This window comes from Pristis pectinata, chromosome 30 (assembly GCF_009764475.1).
Source record: "Pristis pectinata isolate sPriPec2 chromosome 30, sPriPec2.1.pri, whole genome shotgun sequence".
Classification (NCBI taxonomy): domain Eukaryota; kingdom Metazoa; phylum Chordata; class Chondrichthyes; order Rhinopristiformes; family Pristidae; genus Pristis; species Pristis pectinata.
The window spans coordinates 21,257,624-21,273,340 of NC_067434.1; the positions used below are offsets into that span (position 1 = coordinate 21,257,624).

Sequence of the window (15,717 nt, forward strand, 5' to 3'; positions counted from 1 at the left end):
GGACAGAAAAAAGGAGATGCAGTTTTGAATAGAAAAAAATATTACAATGCTTCAAGGAGTTAAAACTAAACCTAATTAGCTGGAGTTATGATCAGTAAGGGGCCTATTGGTTCAGACTTAGCAACAAACTCCCATGAGTCCCTTGTGAAATTCTTAATATTCTACCAAATTCCCACGTGAAAATGGAAGTCTTGAGCTTCCTGGCAACCATTTACCAGCACTGGGGAATCCAAAAGAAAATCTGTGCCGGGTTAGAACTGTTGCAGGAGCAATATCTCTGCCAAACCAAGAGGTCCAAATGTGAGGTGAAAATTAATTACTTTACAATTGTGACTAAAGCAAAATCAATTAAACTACATTTTCAATTTTTTTTTGAGTATTTATAAATGATTCTGTTTCACTGTCTGTAGTTGGTCTCATATAAATATACTTTCAAAAGATGCTTGATAAAGTACTACATAATTGGCTTGTTAGGATAATTAAAGCCCTTGGGGTGAAGGACACAGGAATGGCAAGGGTACAAAATTGGCTAAGGGACAGCAAGCAGACATTTATGCTAAATGGCCATTTTCTGACTTCATGTAAACACACACAAGGTACCCAAGGTGATTTTAGTTACATTTTAATTCTCGTGTCATTTTAAAGAAACAAATAACAAAAAAACTTGGAAATAGATATTTTAGTAAAAACAATGGAATACAGCAGAGGTCAAACTAAAGAAGGTTCAAGGGAAAAACTCAAGGATATAGTTGCCCAAATCCTTGAAAGCTGGATAGGCTAACAAAGCCATTATTACAACATATGGATTCCCTGGACTTTATAAATTATGGTCTACAAAAGCCAGCAAGTTATATCAAACAAAAAAAAACAATACTGCTCCCAACAAGTGCATTTTCAATTCTGACCACCACATTAAAGGATGATGATGATACCGATTTTGGATAGATTTATTAGAGTGATTCCAAGGAAGAAAGATTACAGTTATATAGGTAAACTAGAGGCAATATGGTTGTCCTGCATAGCCTAGAAAAGACACAGGGGAAGATTTGATAGATCATGAGTAATTCAAGAGGAACTTGGGAATGGCTGAAGGATCAATAACAAGACATTAAGCTTTAAGGTGATTGGGAAAAGAAGCAACAAAGATAAATACCTATGGAACCAATGATTAAGATTTGGAATGCATTGCCTGTTGAGCAAAGAGGCTTCAAAAAGGAATTTGCTAACTATGTGAAGAAAAAAAATTACAGAGATATGGGGAAAGAGCAGGAATGCAAAACTATCTGAATTGTTTTGATAAAGTACTAACATTTCAATAAATTAGCATTTTTGAAACAAATTTAATACCTTTTCCATTGTCTTTGCAACTTTTGCTAAACAATCTTGATGTGCAAAATTAGAGAAATTGATACCAAGAAAACTAGTGGAAAGAGCTTCAGCAATAAAACTCCAAATCAAGCATAAATGAAACAATAAAACCAATCCATTGTTACTTAATAAGCAAAAACCTTTTATGCCCTAATGTAAAAGCGTTCCAAATATAGAATTCCAAAAAACAAAATCATATTTCAAACCTAATGATACACATTGGGAATTTACTGTTTTTGCATAAACGAATAGCTGTTCTGCTCAAAAGGTCTAAAGATAGAACTATTACTGCTCGTTGGTCATCGTGAACAGAACATACTACAGAAATGACCATCTGGTGTAAATAGCACCAAACTATTAAGTTCAGTTTCCCATGTAGTTAATGGCTTATGGTACAAATATTTTGTTAGCCTACAATTCTGCTGGTAAGAGCAGGTAAGTAAGCAAGTCCAATCACGAGAATGTACTGAGCCTGGCCAGCATAATATGCAGCAGCGCCACATAGAGCATCACAACTAGTGTAAGCATCATCTGTTGAGAACCAGGGTAGAGGGAAAAAAAAAATTGGACAACCTTCCTGCTCATCATGTACAGTATTTGCACTTTATGAAAAAGCTAAACATAAGCTTAAGCAGAGACACAAAACGCTTTATGAAAATGAAACAAGTTCTTACCTGTGTGGCATTCCCATGATCACATTGTCTACTCCCATGGAACTAGATACATCAATGATAGTCTTTAAGGCTGGAATTAACACCTCACATCCTTCCACACCAAACCGCTTCTCAGAAGACCATTTTCTTGCAAGAAATTCTTCAAACCTTTTAACCACAACAGGTTATTTTATTGATCTAACTACCAGCTGACAGAACATGCCCAATGGTTACCCAATTCCCATTTTGAGAGTAGGAGCTAACTAATCTTGCAGGAGATCTGCATGCCCCAGATTGGTGGCCCTTTGCACTACCAAGTGGCCTCAAAGGATAATTTGGTTCCCAAGAAGCTAGGTCTAAAAAGGTTGTAGTAAGGGGAAACAGAGGTACTTAATATGCATATGAAGCATTCTTTCCACTAGAAAATATTTGTGGATGTATTTGCCCAAGGCCTTGACCAAAAGGTTTTACTGAGTTAACATCCACTGTGCCTCTCAGCAATTTAGATCTATAAAAACACTTTGATCCTTAAAACCTATCACACTAATGAGTCTGTGTGCGCTTTGGGAATGGGTGGGGACAGAATACCTGTTAAAATACTGGCCAAATAAGAGTGAGGCATGAAGTCAATCAGCTCAACTTCAACACTGCTACTGCAACTTTTCCACCAGGTAGACTTAAATATCCTTACATACATTATACAGAAAGAAAAATGCCATATGATGCATAACTTTACATATAACTGTTACTTTATGGATGAAATCACTCATTACATCAACTTCTTGATCAATGCAACAGCTCCTAGTAACACTAGGAAATCAGGGTGCAATTTCAAAATAAGTAAAACATTTCACATTATTTCCAACAAACTTCCTGCCAAAAAATAGCATAAAAACCAAACTGGATAATGTTGAAGCAAGTAAAATCCTCAGGGGTCTTGACAGAGTGGAAGCAGAGATGATGCTGCTCTTAATTCATAAGCATTATTGTTGGAACACAAGTTCCCACAGTATTGTTAAGAAACATAATTAATGTGAACTATTACAAATTGCTTTGTTTGAAGTACAATGCACAAGAACATCTTGGAGATCATTTCTACAGTTATTTTCACTTGGGAGCTTCCGCATTAAATATACCAAGCCAGGAAAGCACATTGGATTGCCTTCATCATCTACATGCCCACATTACTTATTACTAATAAGCACATATTCACTACTTAGTCAATAGAAAGAAAACTGAGCAAAGAGCTGCCCATTCACTATTGCATGGTTTGCACTATCCTACAACTGAAAAGAAAAGCTTAATAACCATAACAAGAATATTTGCAAAATTAAAATATCTCTTACCTTGTTGAACGGATCAAACGAGCCAACAGCCTTCTTTTCTCTTTGTTGGTAAACTGCAAGATATTTGGAGTCTCAAACCTCTGCCTAATCCACTGGCACTGTTCTACGTCATTTATAAACATGAACTCCAAGCCAATATGCCTGCAGTAGGTCTCCTGATTCAAAAAAGGAAACTCAACTATAATCTCCAATTGTTCCAAAGTAAAAGCCGCTTCAGTCATCTAAATATATAGTTTTTAATTGAGCTATTCTTGACAACGCTAGGTCTTAGACGCATTTCTCAAATAAACTTCAAATATGGTGAACCATCCCAGAGCACAGGAAATTTTCTCTTTAGAAGAAAGACTGTCAGGTACGATTTCAGCTACACCAGCTGGATTGTGGCTCTCATTAATATCTCAAATAATACTTTAGCAATTGCAAAGTATCCATTCATATGGCCTCATCTGATGCCATTGAGTGAATGTAGCAAGGAAGGTGACAGAAAGTAAGGTACTGCCTCGTACTTTCAACATGAAAGCCATAGCTGCGTCTTGCACTCAAATATTGTTTTGCTGTTTCATCACCTAATGTATTCAATAATGCAGACTAACAGTCTGTATCCTTTGCAAAAAGGGGACACCCTTGGAAGATAAGATCAAGGAGAATCCCGAGAGATTCCTTAACTATATTAAGAGCAAAAGGGTAAAGAGGGAGAGAATAGGTCCTCTCCTCTTCATCTCTTCCTTTTGCCTTTATGACACCCCTTAAAAGCTCTTGCTTTGACCACATTTTCATCATCTGCCCTAACAAATCCTTATACTGTGCAAAGCCAATTTTTGCTTAATAATTCTCCTGTGAAGCAACTTGGGAGGATTCTACCACATTAAAAACATGTTGTTTTCCCTGGTATATATGGCTTTACAGATGGCTACCAGACTACATGGTGAACTATAGAGCACACCTTCATTTTTTTTTAAATAATGCAAAATCATTCAGGTTTCTTCATGTGCTCACCTCTAACCTTCTTATGATTTCACGCAATGAAACTGCATGTTCATTTCCCCCAATAAAGGTTGTTGTGGGCAGTCGAAAAACTTTATCCAAATCAGATTCATGCAGTCCATAAAAACCTGCAGGGTTATGAATAGGTGGGAATAATAAAAGACCATTATACAGATTAGATTATAACTGTACAATGGAATGAAGAGGCAAAACCATTAAAACATTGAGTAATATCATGTTAGTGACTTCCAATAAAGACACATTCCTAAAACTTAAATAACCAAAGCTGAAGTCAGAGAAGTCAAATGCTATGAATTTGAAGGATCTGATTTTTGAGCTCATGGGAGATTGTGCCATGTCACTGTCATGATTTAACAAAACAGTTTAGAATGTGTTTTAAACTGTGGGAAATGAAATGCTTCACCAATGGAAATTCAAACACTTTCCTTAAACTGATCCAAAGAGGAAAAGATTACTGAAATTGGAAGTTAAATATAAACAGGAGGAAAAAGCAGTAACCATAGTGCAAGATTGATAAATAAAAGCTGTGCATACAAACTATATCACTCATTGAATTACCCATAATATGGCTGTACAGCATTTATAATCTCTAAGTAAAAAACTGTAGTGAATGCAGACAGAAAAATAGCATAGCAACAGATGAAATATTATGCAGACATGCACAAGTATTAGCTTTTTGCCATTCAAAATGAGTTCAATAGATGTGCGTGTTTTTGCAAAACACGAGCTGTCTATGACTTTTCATTACGTTGATAGCTGCTTCTTGCTCGCATATATTTGGGGATGTTCAATTTGCTTCAGATCAAACAGATGGTAAATGTTGAAACACATGGCACTTAATATAGCTCTATGTGGAATAATGCAGACTAAGGCAGATAAAAACGAAGCCAAATGAAATCTAACCAATTACTTCAAAAAAGCTGACAAACTTCAAAAAGTGAAGGAGGATTTGGAAACAAATTATTCTGAAACAGTTGTGGGAAACAAGCTTCTATCACAAGCTGCAGGGACATCAAAATATTAAATGTTAAAAAGCCAACAGGGATGTGAAAACACTGCTACCCACTTTCTAATCTATGTTGGCAATCTTAGGTTTGATGCCAGCATTGTGCCTTGCCCAATCTCACTTGTCAATCACAGAGTGTTCCAAATGAACCAAAATTTTGTTGCTACAACTTTAAAAACTGAAGTGATCAAATACAGCTACACACAGTAAGTAGAAACTTATTTCTGTCCAAAGTATAAAACTACATTCAAATATTTCAGCTTTCAGGAGGATTCAGGGTAAATAGGTGAGCAGCCTGACTACACTAATTTTCAAATTCTCAAATTCTTGTTGACGTCAAAAAGAGGGAGCATTTACATTAAAAGTTACCTATTTATGTCAAATGCACCTACATCAGACTATTATTTATTGACCACAGCTCCACCTTCAATACCATAATTCCAAGCAAACATCTCCAGACTCCTAGATCTAGCACTCAATTTGCAATTGTATCCTCGACTTCCTGACCAACAGACCACAATCAGTAAGGATATGCAGCAATAACTCCGCCATGATTATCTTCAACACTGGTGCCCCACAAGGCTGCGGCCTCAGGCCCTTACTTTACTCCCTATACACTCCTAACTGTGTAGCCAGATTTTGCTCTAACTCAATCTACAAATTTGTAGATGATGGCACCGTATTGGGCCAAATCTCAAATAACGAGTCAGAGAGTACAGGAAGACAACAGAGAGCCTAGTGGCATGGTGTCATGACAACAACCATTCCCTCAATGTCAACAAAACAAAAGAGCTGGTCATTAACTTCAGCAAGTTCTTCCATGTAAATATCACCAATAGCCTGTCCTGGTTCAACCACATAGACGTCATGGCCAAGAAAGTGCACCAGTGCTTCTATTTCCTCAGGAGGCTAAGGAAATTTGGCATGTCCCCATTGACCCTCACCAATTTTTATAGATGCACCATAGAAAGCATCCTATCTAGATGCTTCACAGCTTGGTATGGCAACTGCTCTGCCCAACACTGCAAGAAACTGGAGAGTTATGGACACAGCTCAGCACATCATGGAAACCAGCCTCCTCTTCATGGACTCTGTCTGTACTTCTTGCTACCTCGGAAAAGCAGCCAACATAATCAAAGACCCACCTACCCTGGACATTCCCTCTTCTCCCCCCTCCCATAGGGTGAAAGATACAAAAAACCTGAAAGCACATACTACCAGGCTCAAGGACAGCTTCTATCCCGCAGTTATAGGACTATTGAACGGACCTCTTGTACAATAAGATAGACTCTTGACCTCACATTCTACTTTGTCATGGCCTTACACGTTGTCTGCCTGCACTTTCTCTGTAACTGTAACACTTTATTCTGCATTCTGTTATTGCTTTTTCTTTGTACTACCTTGACATACTGTTGTTGTGAAATGATCTGTGTGGATGGCATGCAAAACAAAGATTTCCATTGTACCTCGGTACATGACAATAAAAAAAACAATTACCAAAATATGAAGGACACAGATTTGAAAGTCAAATTTTAAACCAAGCCATGTCATAAAGCATTGCCAAAAAACTGGTAAAATTAAATTCCTGGATAATACAATATTATTAACTTTATATTTTGCAGTAGCTGGGCTAACTTTTAATGCAATAAATTTGTGTCTTTTATACAGCAAACTTGTGATGACTCTGATCATATCCTTCATGACCACAGCTGTCCCAAATGGTCTCAGACACTGAAGATACAGGAGTCTGAGGGCATATACCACCAGGCTCAAGGACAGTTTCTATCCCACGGTGATAAAGACTACTGAATGGTTCCCTTATACAATGAGATGGACTCTTGACCTCATAATCTACCTTGTTTGACCTTGCATCTTATTGTCGACCTGCAATGCACTTCGCTGTAGCTGTGCCACTTTACTTTGTATTCTGTTATTGTTTTTATCCTGTACTACCTCAATGCACTGTGTAATGAATTGATTTGTATGAATGGTTTGCAAAACAAGTTTTTCACTGTACCTCGGTACAAGTGACAATGATAAGCCAATATCAATACTTATAAAATGCATTCACAACAGCTAGTTGGTGCACATTCTGGGTTATGCTGAAGTCAATAACATGACTGTGTGCAAGGTCAAAGCATAAATGAGTAGAATGACGCAAAACAGGCACTACCATTTCAGTCAGCTTAACATTGGACTTGTCTTTATAATTAGGTGGGCAATCTTACATTGCCTATTATGCAATACAGCCCCATGCCTTCAGTAACAAAATGATATAATACTGAATGGTGGTGTGGAATGTGAGGTGGATGCAGAGATACTTCACAAGGATGCACACACTAAATGAATGAGCAAGGATGTAAGATTGTGTAATTTGGTAGAGAAAAAAGAAAAGCAGTTTATTTTAAATGGCGAGAGATTCAAAGTCATTGGTGGGACCATGGAGCCCTTGTACATAAAAATTAATGGGAAGGTACAGTAAATGATTATAGGAGACTCCAGGCCATTCAGGTTAAGAAAATTTGCCCTTACAGAATTCACAAATCACTAACCAAAGACTCGAGATTCAGAATAAAATTCGCTCTCACAGAACTTGAGTGGAAAAGAAAGTAAATAAATCAACACAATTTTTTTTTCAGCTCACGTTCCTTGACACATGCGCAGATGACACTATTTCACATTACGGAAAACTGCGATATTGACTGTTTCCTAGGAACACACCCCATGTAATGGGGGTCGCTTGTACCAAGTTTGTTAAGCCCTTGTTGCAAAAAGCTTTAAGCACAAAAGTAAAGACTTCTTACTAGAGTTATATAGGGCTCTAGTGAAATCACATCTGGAACATTCTGGACAGATCTGGTCTCCCTACCCAAGGAAGAATGTTTGAGAGAATATAGCAATGACTCATCAGAATGAATTCCGGAATGGCAGGTTTGTTGTACAAAGAAAGAATAAGCAGATTTATTACAGGGCTTAACTGGAGAGATGCAGGATTGATGTTTGCCTTGGTTTGGAAGTCTACAACCTGGGGCCGGTCTCAAAATAAGGGGTCAACTATTGATGACTGAAATTTCCCCTCCCACAGTGTGGTGAATTTTTGAAAGTCTCTACCGAAAGGTGCTGTGGAGGTTCAGTCACTGAGTAAATTCTAGAGAGAGATTTCTGGATATTAAGGCAATCAAGGTACATGGGTGATTGCAGGGAAATGACACTGAGATCAAAGCAGGAATGAAGGGCCTAATGGCCTATTCCATCCCTTATTGTAGTCTTATGAGAATATAATAGCATTTGTGATGGGAGCTAGTATAAACCAAGGTCAAAGCTATTTAACCACATTGACAGACATGAACGCATTGTCTACTTGAAGCCAGTTTTGCTTTATTAAACGTTTAGGAGAAGAGCAAAATGCAAGGGAGGGGAAAGATGCAGGGATCAGATAAAAGGCATGGAGTTTAAAACTTATTTTTGCATTAAGAGATTTGAGTATAATAGGTAGCTATTTCTTGGAATATGATTTGCTGTGGATTATTCAAATTATTTAAAATTGATGGGTAAGAAAAGAAACAAAATCATGTTGACCAACATTTAGTAGTGCAGCACACTGAAATTCAAAGGATGCAGATCCAACCTCAAATATTACTTTTCTCTCTCTTACAAAACCACTACATTCCACTTTAGTTGACTGTGGATCAGAAAGTTACTCAACAGTATGCAAAGGGTAATTCTGTAGTCCTTCCAAAAGTTTTAATTGCACTTTAACACAAATGGTGCAAAACATTCCTTTGCTATAGTATCGAACTGATAATATCCAATAAATGAACAAAACATTTTATAGTCTTTGTTATAAAAAATGTAATCCATCTTCTAAACCATAGGCATCAGCAGATTAACACATCAGGTATAATTTACTGGATTCATTATTACATCCTTTTATGTTGAATGCAATTTTCAAAGTGAAATCCCCTTCCCCACCCCCAAACAAAATTTAAGCACAATTAACCTTTTCCATATATTAATGTCATTCAAAAACTTTTACCAGCACTATTTTTAAAACAAAATAAAAACACAGCTGCCAATGAGCTCACCTTCAACAACATCCATTCTAGTTGATGGTAGGGTGCAAATGTCTGCTTTGGTAGTAAAATATTTATTAAGTCTCTACAATGGACTTTTCAAATAAAATGAATACCCTTCTGTTAACACCAGTTATCAACACAGCACTGCTTACAAACAACAAATTTCACATTGTGTGGTTATACTCCACGATAGATGCAAAGCTCAGCTTCCACCTTTCCTATTGGAACCCACAGAATACTGCATGAAGAGGTTAAAACAGGAACACTGGAAGGAGACTATATCTGTAGAGTATACTTTTGGCTTTCATCATAAAAGAGAGCTGTAACAATGTTGTTCACTTATAATGTAAAAATTAAATAATTCTCCCATTTGATAATTATAATAGCAGCATAGAACTCAACTGCTACACAAGCTACTCAGTTGTCATATTCCAGCTGCACTGCACAATTTAATAATCACATACTGTTCTTTCTCAAAAAAGATATTGACCTGAACAATTTGAAATATATATATATTTGATCTCCTGTAGATTCCACATGAGGCAGAGATTCAACATCTCAACTGCTTCATCTTTGACTGTGCTTTCTCTTTCATTATTCTGCTCAATGCTCTTTGGGCTGTCTGTTTAGATTCTTTGGGAGGAAATTGGGTGGGTGGATCTACTTGTCCCTTTCCCCCATGGGTGATTCCTGTCCTTTCCCCTTTCACATCCCTCCATCCTCACCGTGGCCCTATTCTCTTCTTCCCACCCCTGCCGCCCCACCCTCCACAACAGTCCTCTTAAAATTCACACCATCTTTTCCAAAGTACCTCAGAATCATCTCACAATTGTACTTTCCCTCAGTTCCAAATGCTTATGTACTTTTGATTCTAAATATGCAATCATCTCAGTGACAAACTACTCAAAGCTTAATAACTCCAATGCTGTGGATTTTTTCTAGCGTAACCCTGTCCCCACGCAGTGGTACAGCTGCTGCCTCACAATGTCAGAGACGCTGGTTCAATATTGACATCAGGTGCTGTCTGTGTGGGGTGCAGGTTCTCTGTGTCTATGCAAGTTTCCTCCTGGTGCTCTCAAATCCCAAAGAAGTGCAGGTTGGTAGGTTAATTAGCCACTGTAAATTGACCTGGTGTGTAGGTGAGTGGTAGAATCTAGGGGGAGTTGGAGACTGTGGGGATAATAAGAAATGTAGGATTAGTGTAAAATGGGTGGTCAATAGTACGGGTAAAGGCCTGTTTCCATGATGTACTTCTCTCTGATTCTATGATACACTTGAGGCAATTTCAAATTTATGACCTCCAAAAAGTTTTCCCTTCTTAGTATTAACAAATTCCAACCAAATTCAAAACAACTTCAATTAAGTTCCCTTGATTCTTTGTAATGCAAAGGTAGTCCCAGACACTCAAGTTGTACCTCATTATATTATTTCTAGTATCTAGAAAACTATCTCCCCAGTGAGTCTAATTTTTAAATTATAAGTGAACAACATTGTTATAGCTCTCTTTTATGATGAAAGCCAAAAGTATAGACTACAGATATAGTCTCCTTCCAGTGTTCCTGTTTTAACCTCTTCATGCAGTATTCCGTGGGTTCCAGTAGGAAAGGTGGAAGCTGAGCTTTGCATCTATCATGGAGTATAACCACACAATGTGAAATTTGTTGTTTGTAAGCAGTACTGATGCTGTCTTGATAACTGGTGTTAACAGAAGGGTATTCATTTTATTTGAAAAGTCCATTGTAGAGACTTAATAAATATTTTTAGAAAACTGGTTGGCGGATAGGAAACAAAGGGTAGGGGTGAATGGATGTTTCTCAGAATGGCAGGCTGTGACTAGTGGGGTGCCACAGGGCTCGGTGCTGGGACCACAGCTGTTTACGATCTATGTTGATGATTTAGATGAAGGCATTGTGAATAACATTAGCAAATTTGCTGATGATACAAAGTTGGGTGGCAGTGCGACATGTGTAGAGGAAGTTAGGAGAATTCAAGGTGATTTGGATAGGTTGGGTAAGTGGGCAGATACTTGGCAGATGAAGTTTAATGTGGATAAGTGTGAGGTTATCCACTTTGGGAGCAGGAACAGGAAGGCGGATTATTATCTGAATGGTGTGGAGTTAGGTAAGGGGGAAATACAAAGGGATCTAGGAGTCCTCGTTCATCAGTCACTGAAAGTGAATGAGCAAGTGCAGCAGGCAGTGATGAAGGCCAATGGAATGTTGGCCTGTATTACAAGGGGAATTGAGTACAAAAGCAAAGAGATTCTTTTGCATTTGTACAGGGCCCTGGTGAGACCACTCCTGGATTATTGTGTACAGTTTTGGTCTCCAGGGTTAAGGAAGGATATCCTGGCTATAGAGGGCGTGCAGCATAGGTTTACGAGGTTAATTCCGGGGATGTCGGGACTGTCTTATGCTGAGAGGTTGGAGAGACTGGGATTGTACACGCTGGAATTGAGAAGATTGAGAGGGGATCTGATTGAAACATACAGGATTATTAAGGGATTGGACAAGATAGAGACAGGAAATATGTTCCAGATGTTGGGGAAGTCCAGGACCAGGGGGCATGATTTAAGAATAAGGGCTAGGCCATTTAGGACAGAGGTGAGGAAAAACTTCTTCTCCCAGAGGGTTGTGAATTTGTGGAATGCACTGCCTCAGAGGGCAGTGGAGGCCAATTCTCTGGGCACTTTCAAGAAGGAGCTAGATAGGTTTCTTATAGATAGGGGAATCAAGGGATATGGGGACAAGGCAGGAACAGGATATTGATTGTTGAGGATCAGCCATGATCTCAAAATGGCGGTGCAATTCGAAGGGCCGAATGGTCTACTTCTGCTCCTATTGTCTATCTCCCCAGTGAGTCTGTATTTGTCTCTGTGGCTTTATTGTTCTTTTGCCTTACAGGAAGTGCAAGAAATATGATACCATGGAGGGGGAGGAAGGTTCAGAAACTGGTATTTATACTCCCTGGATCAGAGGAAACATTTAATGGAAATATTTAAAATCATGGCATGGGTGTAAGGTAGATAACCAGAGCATGGATATCAAAAAAATGGGCAGAAGATTCATACATAAAATAGAGATGGAATCATACAGCACAGAGACAGGCTCTTTGGCCCACCACGTCCATGCCAACTATCAAGTACCCATCTATACTAATCTCATCTTTAATTTGGCATTTTAATATTCTGGAGTTTTGGTATAGTTATTTTCATTTATTATGCTTCTGTACACAAAATGCATATTCGTTCACAGAACAATATCTATAGTTTGTTGCAAAGATTAATTTTTAGTTGTCAGGAAAACAAGTACTTTTGAGGGGTGTCACTGCCTGACTTCAAATAAAATCATTCTGTGTAACTTGTGCAAATACATTTCTGACTGACAACCCAGAATTTGTCAAGTTATAAGTTCTTGTATCCTAGCAGCTGCTTCAAAAGTATTTATCAGTCTGTATTTATCAAAATTATCTGTCTGAACCTCCAAAGTAGCTAAACAAGATGACTTCCGCAATAGGCATAATAAAGGTACTGCACATAAATTAATTATACTCTAAAACCTGTTAATAACTTACTTAAGTTCTTTTTCAATAGCCCCTTGATTAAGCTGAATAAATATATTCTTATAGATATTGTTACTACTTATCTGCTCTCCCGCTGTTCAGTTTTGGCATTAAATATGGTCTTGCTTGGTAAAAGATGAGCATTCCACAAGAATGGACTGGAATGACAATTAAAGATTGATTGCTGAGCACACCATTAAACTTGCTTAGTTATTAAGGCAAGTAAAAAGAAACAATCTCTGAAATGCAGTAAACACTTACAAGAACAGTCAGAAACATAAAACCCATAAATATTTACCATTATATGAATTGACAAAATCTAAGATATGCAATGCCCACGCTTCCACCCCTAAAAGGACTGTGAAGGTACCGGAAAATGTCAAGGACATCCAGGACCTGACAGATACTCAGATCCAGAGAATACTGGATAGCCTAAAGCAGCTAAGAGCAACATGCTGCCACAAATATCCCTCCCAGCCAGAGGGTTGAGAAATATGGCAAACACATAGGAAAAATGAGAACATGGATTACAGAAAAGGGACAATGAAAATAGCACTTAATACAGAGATCTTTTATTTCTCCTCCTTATGAACAGGACTTCTTGTGCCAAGCCACAGAAAGAGAAATGATATGAAGTGGAAACCACTGAGGACACAGAGTTAAGGAAATAGGCATCATGTCCAGGTCGACAAATGAAAGAGAGTTGATCAACAGCAGGAACTGTCTTTTACTGTAAGATAACAGGAAGGGAGCAATCTACAGACTCCACAACAGCAGCAGAGACACTGAAGAGCAGATCAGAAGGCATATTTTGGAGAGGTGCAAAAATAACAGGGTTGTTGTCATGGATGATTTCAACTTCCCTAATATTAATTGGCACCAACTTAGTGTAAAGGGGATAGATGGGGCAGAGTTTGTTAGGTGTGTCCAGGAATGATTTCTGATACAGTATGTGGACAGGCCGACGAGAGATGAGGCCATAGTGGACCTGGTACTGGGCAATGAGCCTGATCAGGTTTCAGATCTCTCAATGGGAGAGCATTGTCGAGACAGTGACCATAATCCCTTGACCTTTACCACAGCCTTGGAGAGGAATAGGAGCAGACGATATGGGAAAGTAATTAATTGGGGGAGGGGGAATCATGATGCTATTAGGCAGGAACTTGGGACCGTAAATTGGTAAGATGTTCTTGGGGAAGTGTACAATGGAAATATGGAGGTTGTTTAGGGAGTACTTGCATGGGGTTCTGGATAGGTTTGTCCCATTGAGGCAGGGTAAGGATGGTAGAGTGAAGGAACCATTGTTGACAAAAGACGTAAAATATCTTGTGAAGAGGAAGAAAGAAGCCTACCTAAGGTTTAGAAAGCAATGATCAGACAGGGCTCTGGAGAGTTAAGAGGTATCCAGGAGGGAGCTTAAGAATGGACTTAGGAGAGCTAGAAGGGGGCATGAGAAGGCCTTGGTGTGTAGGATTAAGGAAAACCCCAAGGTGTTCTGCACATATGTGAAGAACAGGAGGATGACTTAGAGTGAGGTTAGGACTGATCAGGAATAAAAGTGGAAATGTGCCTGAAGTTGGAAGAGATAGGGTAGGTCCTTAAGAATACTTTGCTTCAGTATTCACCAGCGAGAGAGACCTTGATGTTTATGAGGATGGTGTACAACAGGTTGATATACTAAGGCACATCAATGTGAGGAAAAAGTATGTGCTGAATTTTTGAACAGCATTAGGATTGATAAGTCACTGGGGTTGGAGGACGTATATCCAAGGTTATTACCAGAAGTGAGGAAAGAGATTGCTGCACTTTTGGTGATGATCTTTGTGTCCTCACTGGCCACAGGAGTAGTGCCAGATGATTGGAGGTTGGCAAATGTACCTTTGTTCAAGAAAGGCAGTAGGGACAACCATGGGAATTCCAGGCCAGTGAATCTTACTTCAGCGGTGGGCAAATTACTGGAGAAGATTCTTAGAGACAGGATTTATGGGCATTTGGAGAAGCATAGGCTGATTAGGGACAGTCAGCATGGCTTTGTGAGGGGCAGGTCATGCCTCACAAGCCTGATTGATTTCTTTGAGGATGTGACAAAGCACATTGATGAAGGTAGAACAGTGGATATGGTGTACACAAATTTTAGTAAGGTGTTTGATAAGGTTCCTCATGGAAGGGTCATTCAGTAAGTCAGGAAGTATGGGATCCAGGGAAACTTGGCTGTGTGGATTCAGAATTCACTCACCCATAGAAGACAGAGGGTGGTGGTAGATTGAGCATATTCTGCCTAGAGGTCAGTGACCAGTGGTGTTCCACAGGGATCTGTTCTGGGACAGATTTTATAAATGACTTGGATGAGGATGAGGAAGGGTGGTTTAGTAAATTTGCAGATGACACGAAGGTTGGTGGTGTTGTGGATAGTTTAGAAAGTTGCTGTATGTTACAACAGGACATTGACAGGATGCAGAGCTGGGCTGAGGAGTGGCAGATGGAGTTCAACCTGGAAAAGTGTGAAGTGATACATTTTGGAAGGTCGAATTTGAAGGCAGAATACAAGGTTAATGTCAGGACTCTTAGCAGTGTGGAGGAACACAGGGATCTTGGGGTCCATGTCCACAGATCCATCAAGGTTGCCATGCAGGTTGATAGGGTTGTTAAGAAGGTGTATGGTGTATTGACCTTCATTAGTCGGGGTATTGAGCTTAAGAGCC

The 15,717-nt window shown here is 38.8% G+C and overlaps 1 protein-coding gene across 3 annotated transcripts in view; it reads right to left on the reverse strand.

Moving 5' to 3' along the window:
- ogdhl (oxoglutarate dehydrogenase L) overlaps positions 1-15,717 on the reverse strand; it is an 85,822-nt gene that overhangs the window by 49,934 nt on the left and 20,171 nt on the right. For all 3 annotated transcript variants that reach the window (XM_052041469.1, XM_052041468.1, XM_052041471.1), the window contains 3 exons: positions 4,364-4,479; positions 3,368-3,522; positions 2,043-2,189 (listed from right to left, as the gene is read on the reverse strand). In XM_052041469.1, the coding sequence (XP_051897429.1) occupies positions 2,043-2,189; positions 3,368-3,522; positions 4,364-4,479 (418 nt within the window). The remainder of the gene's footprint in view (positions 1-2,042; positions 2,190-3,367; positions 3,523-4,363; positions 4,480-15,717) is intronic.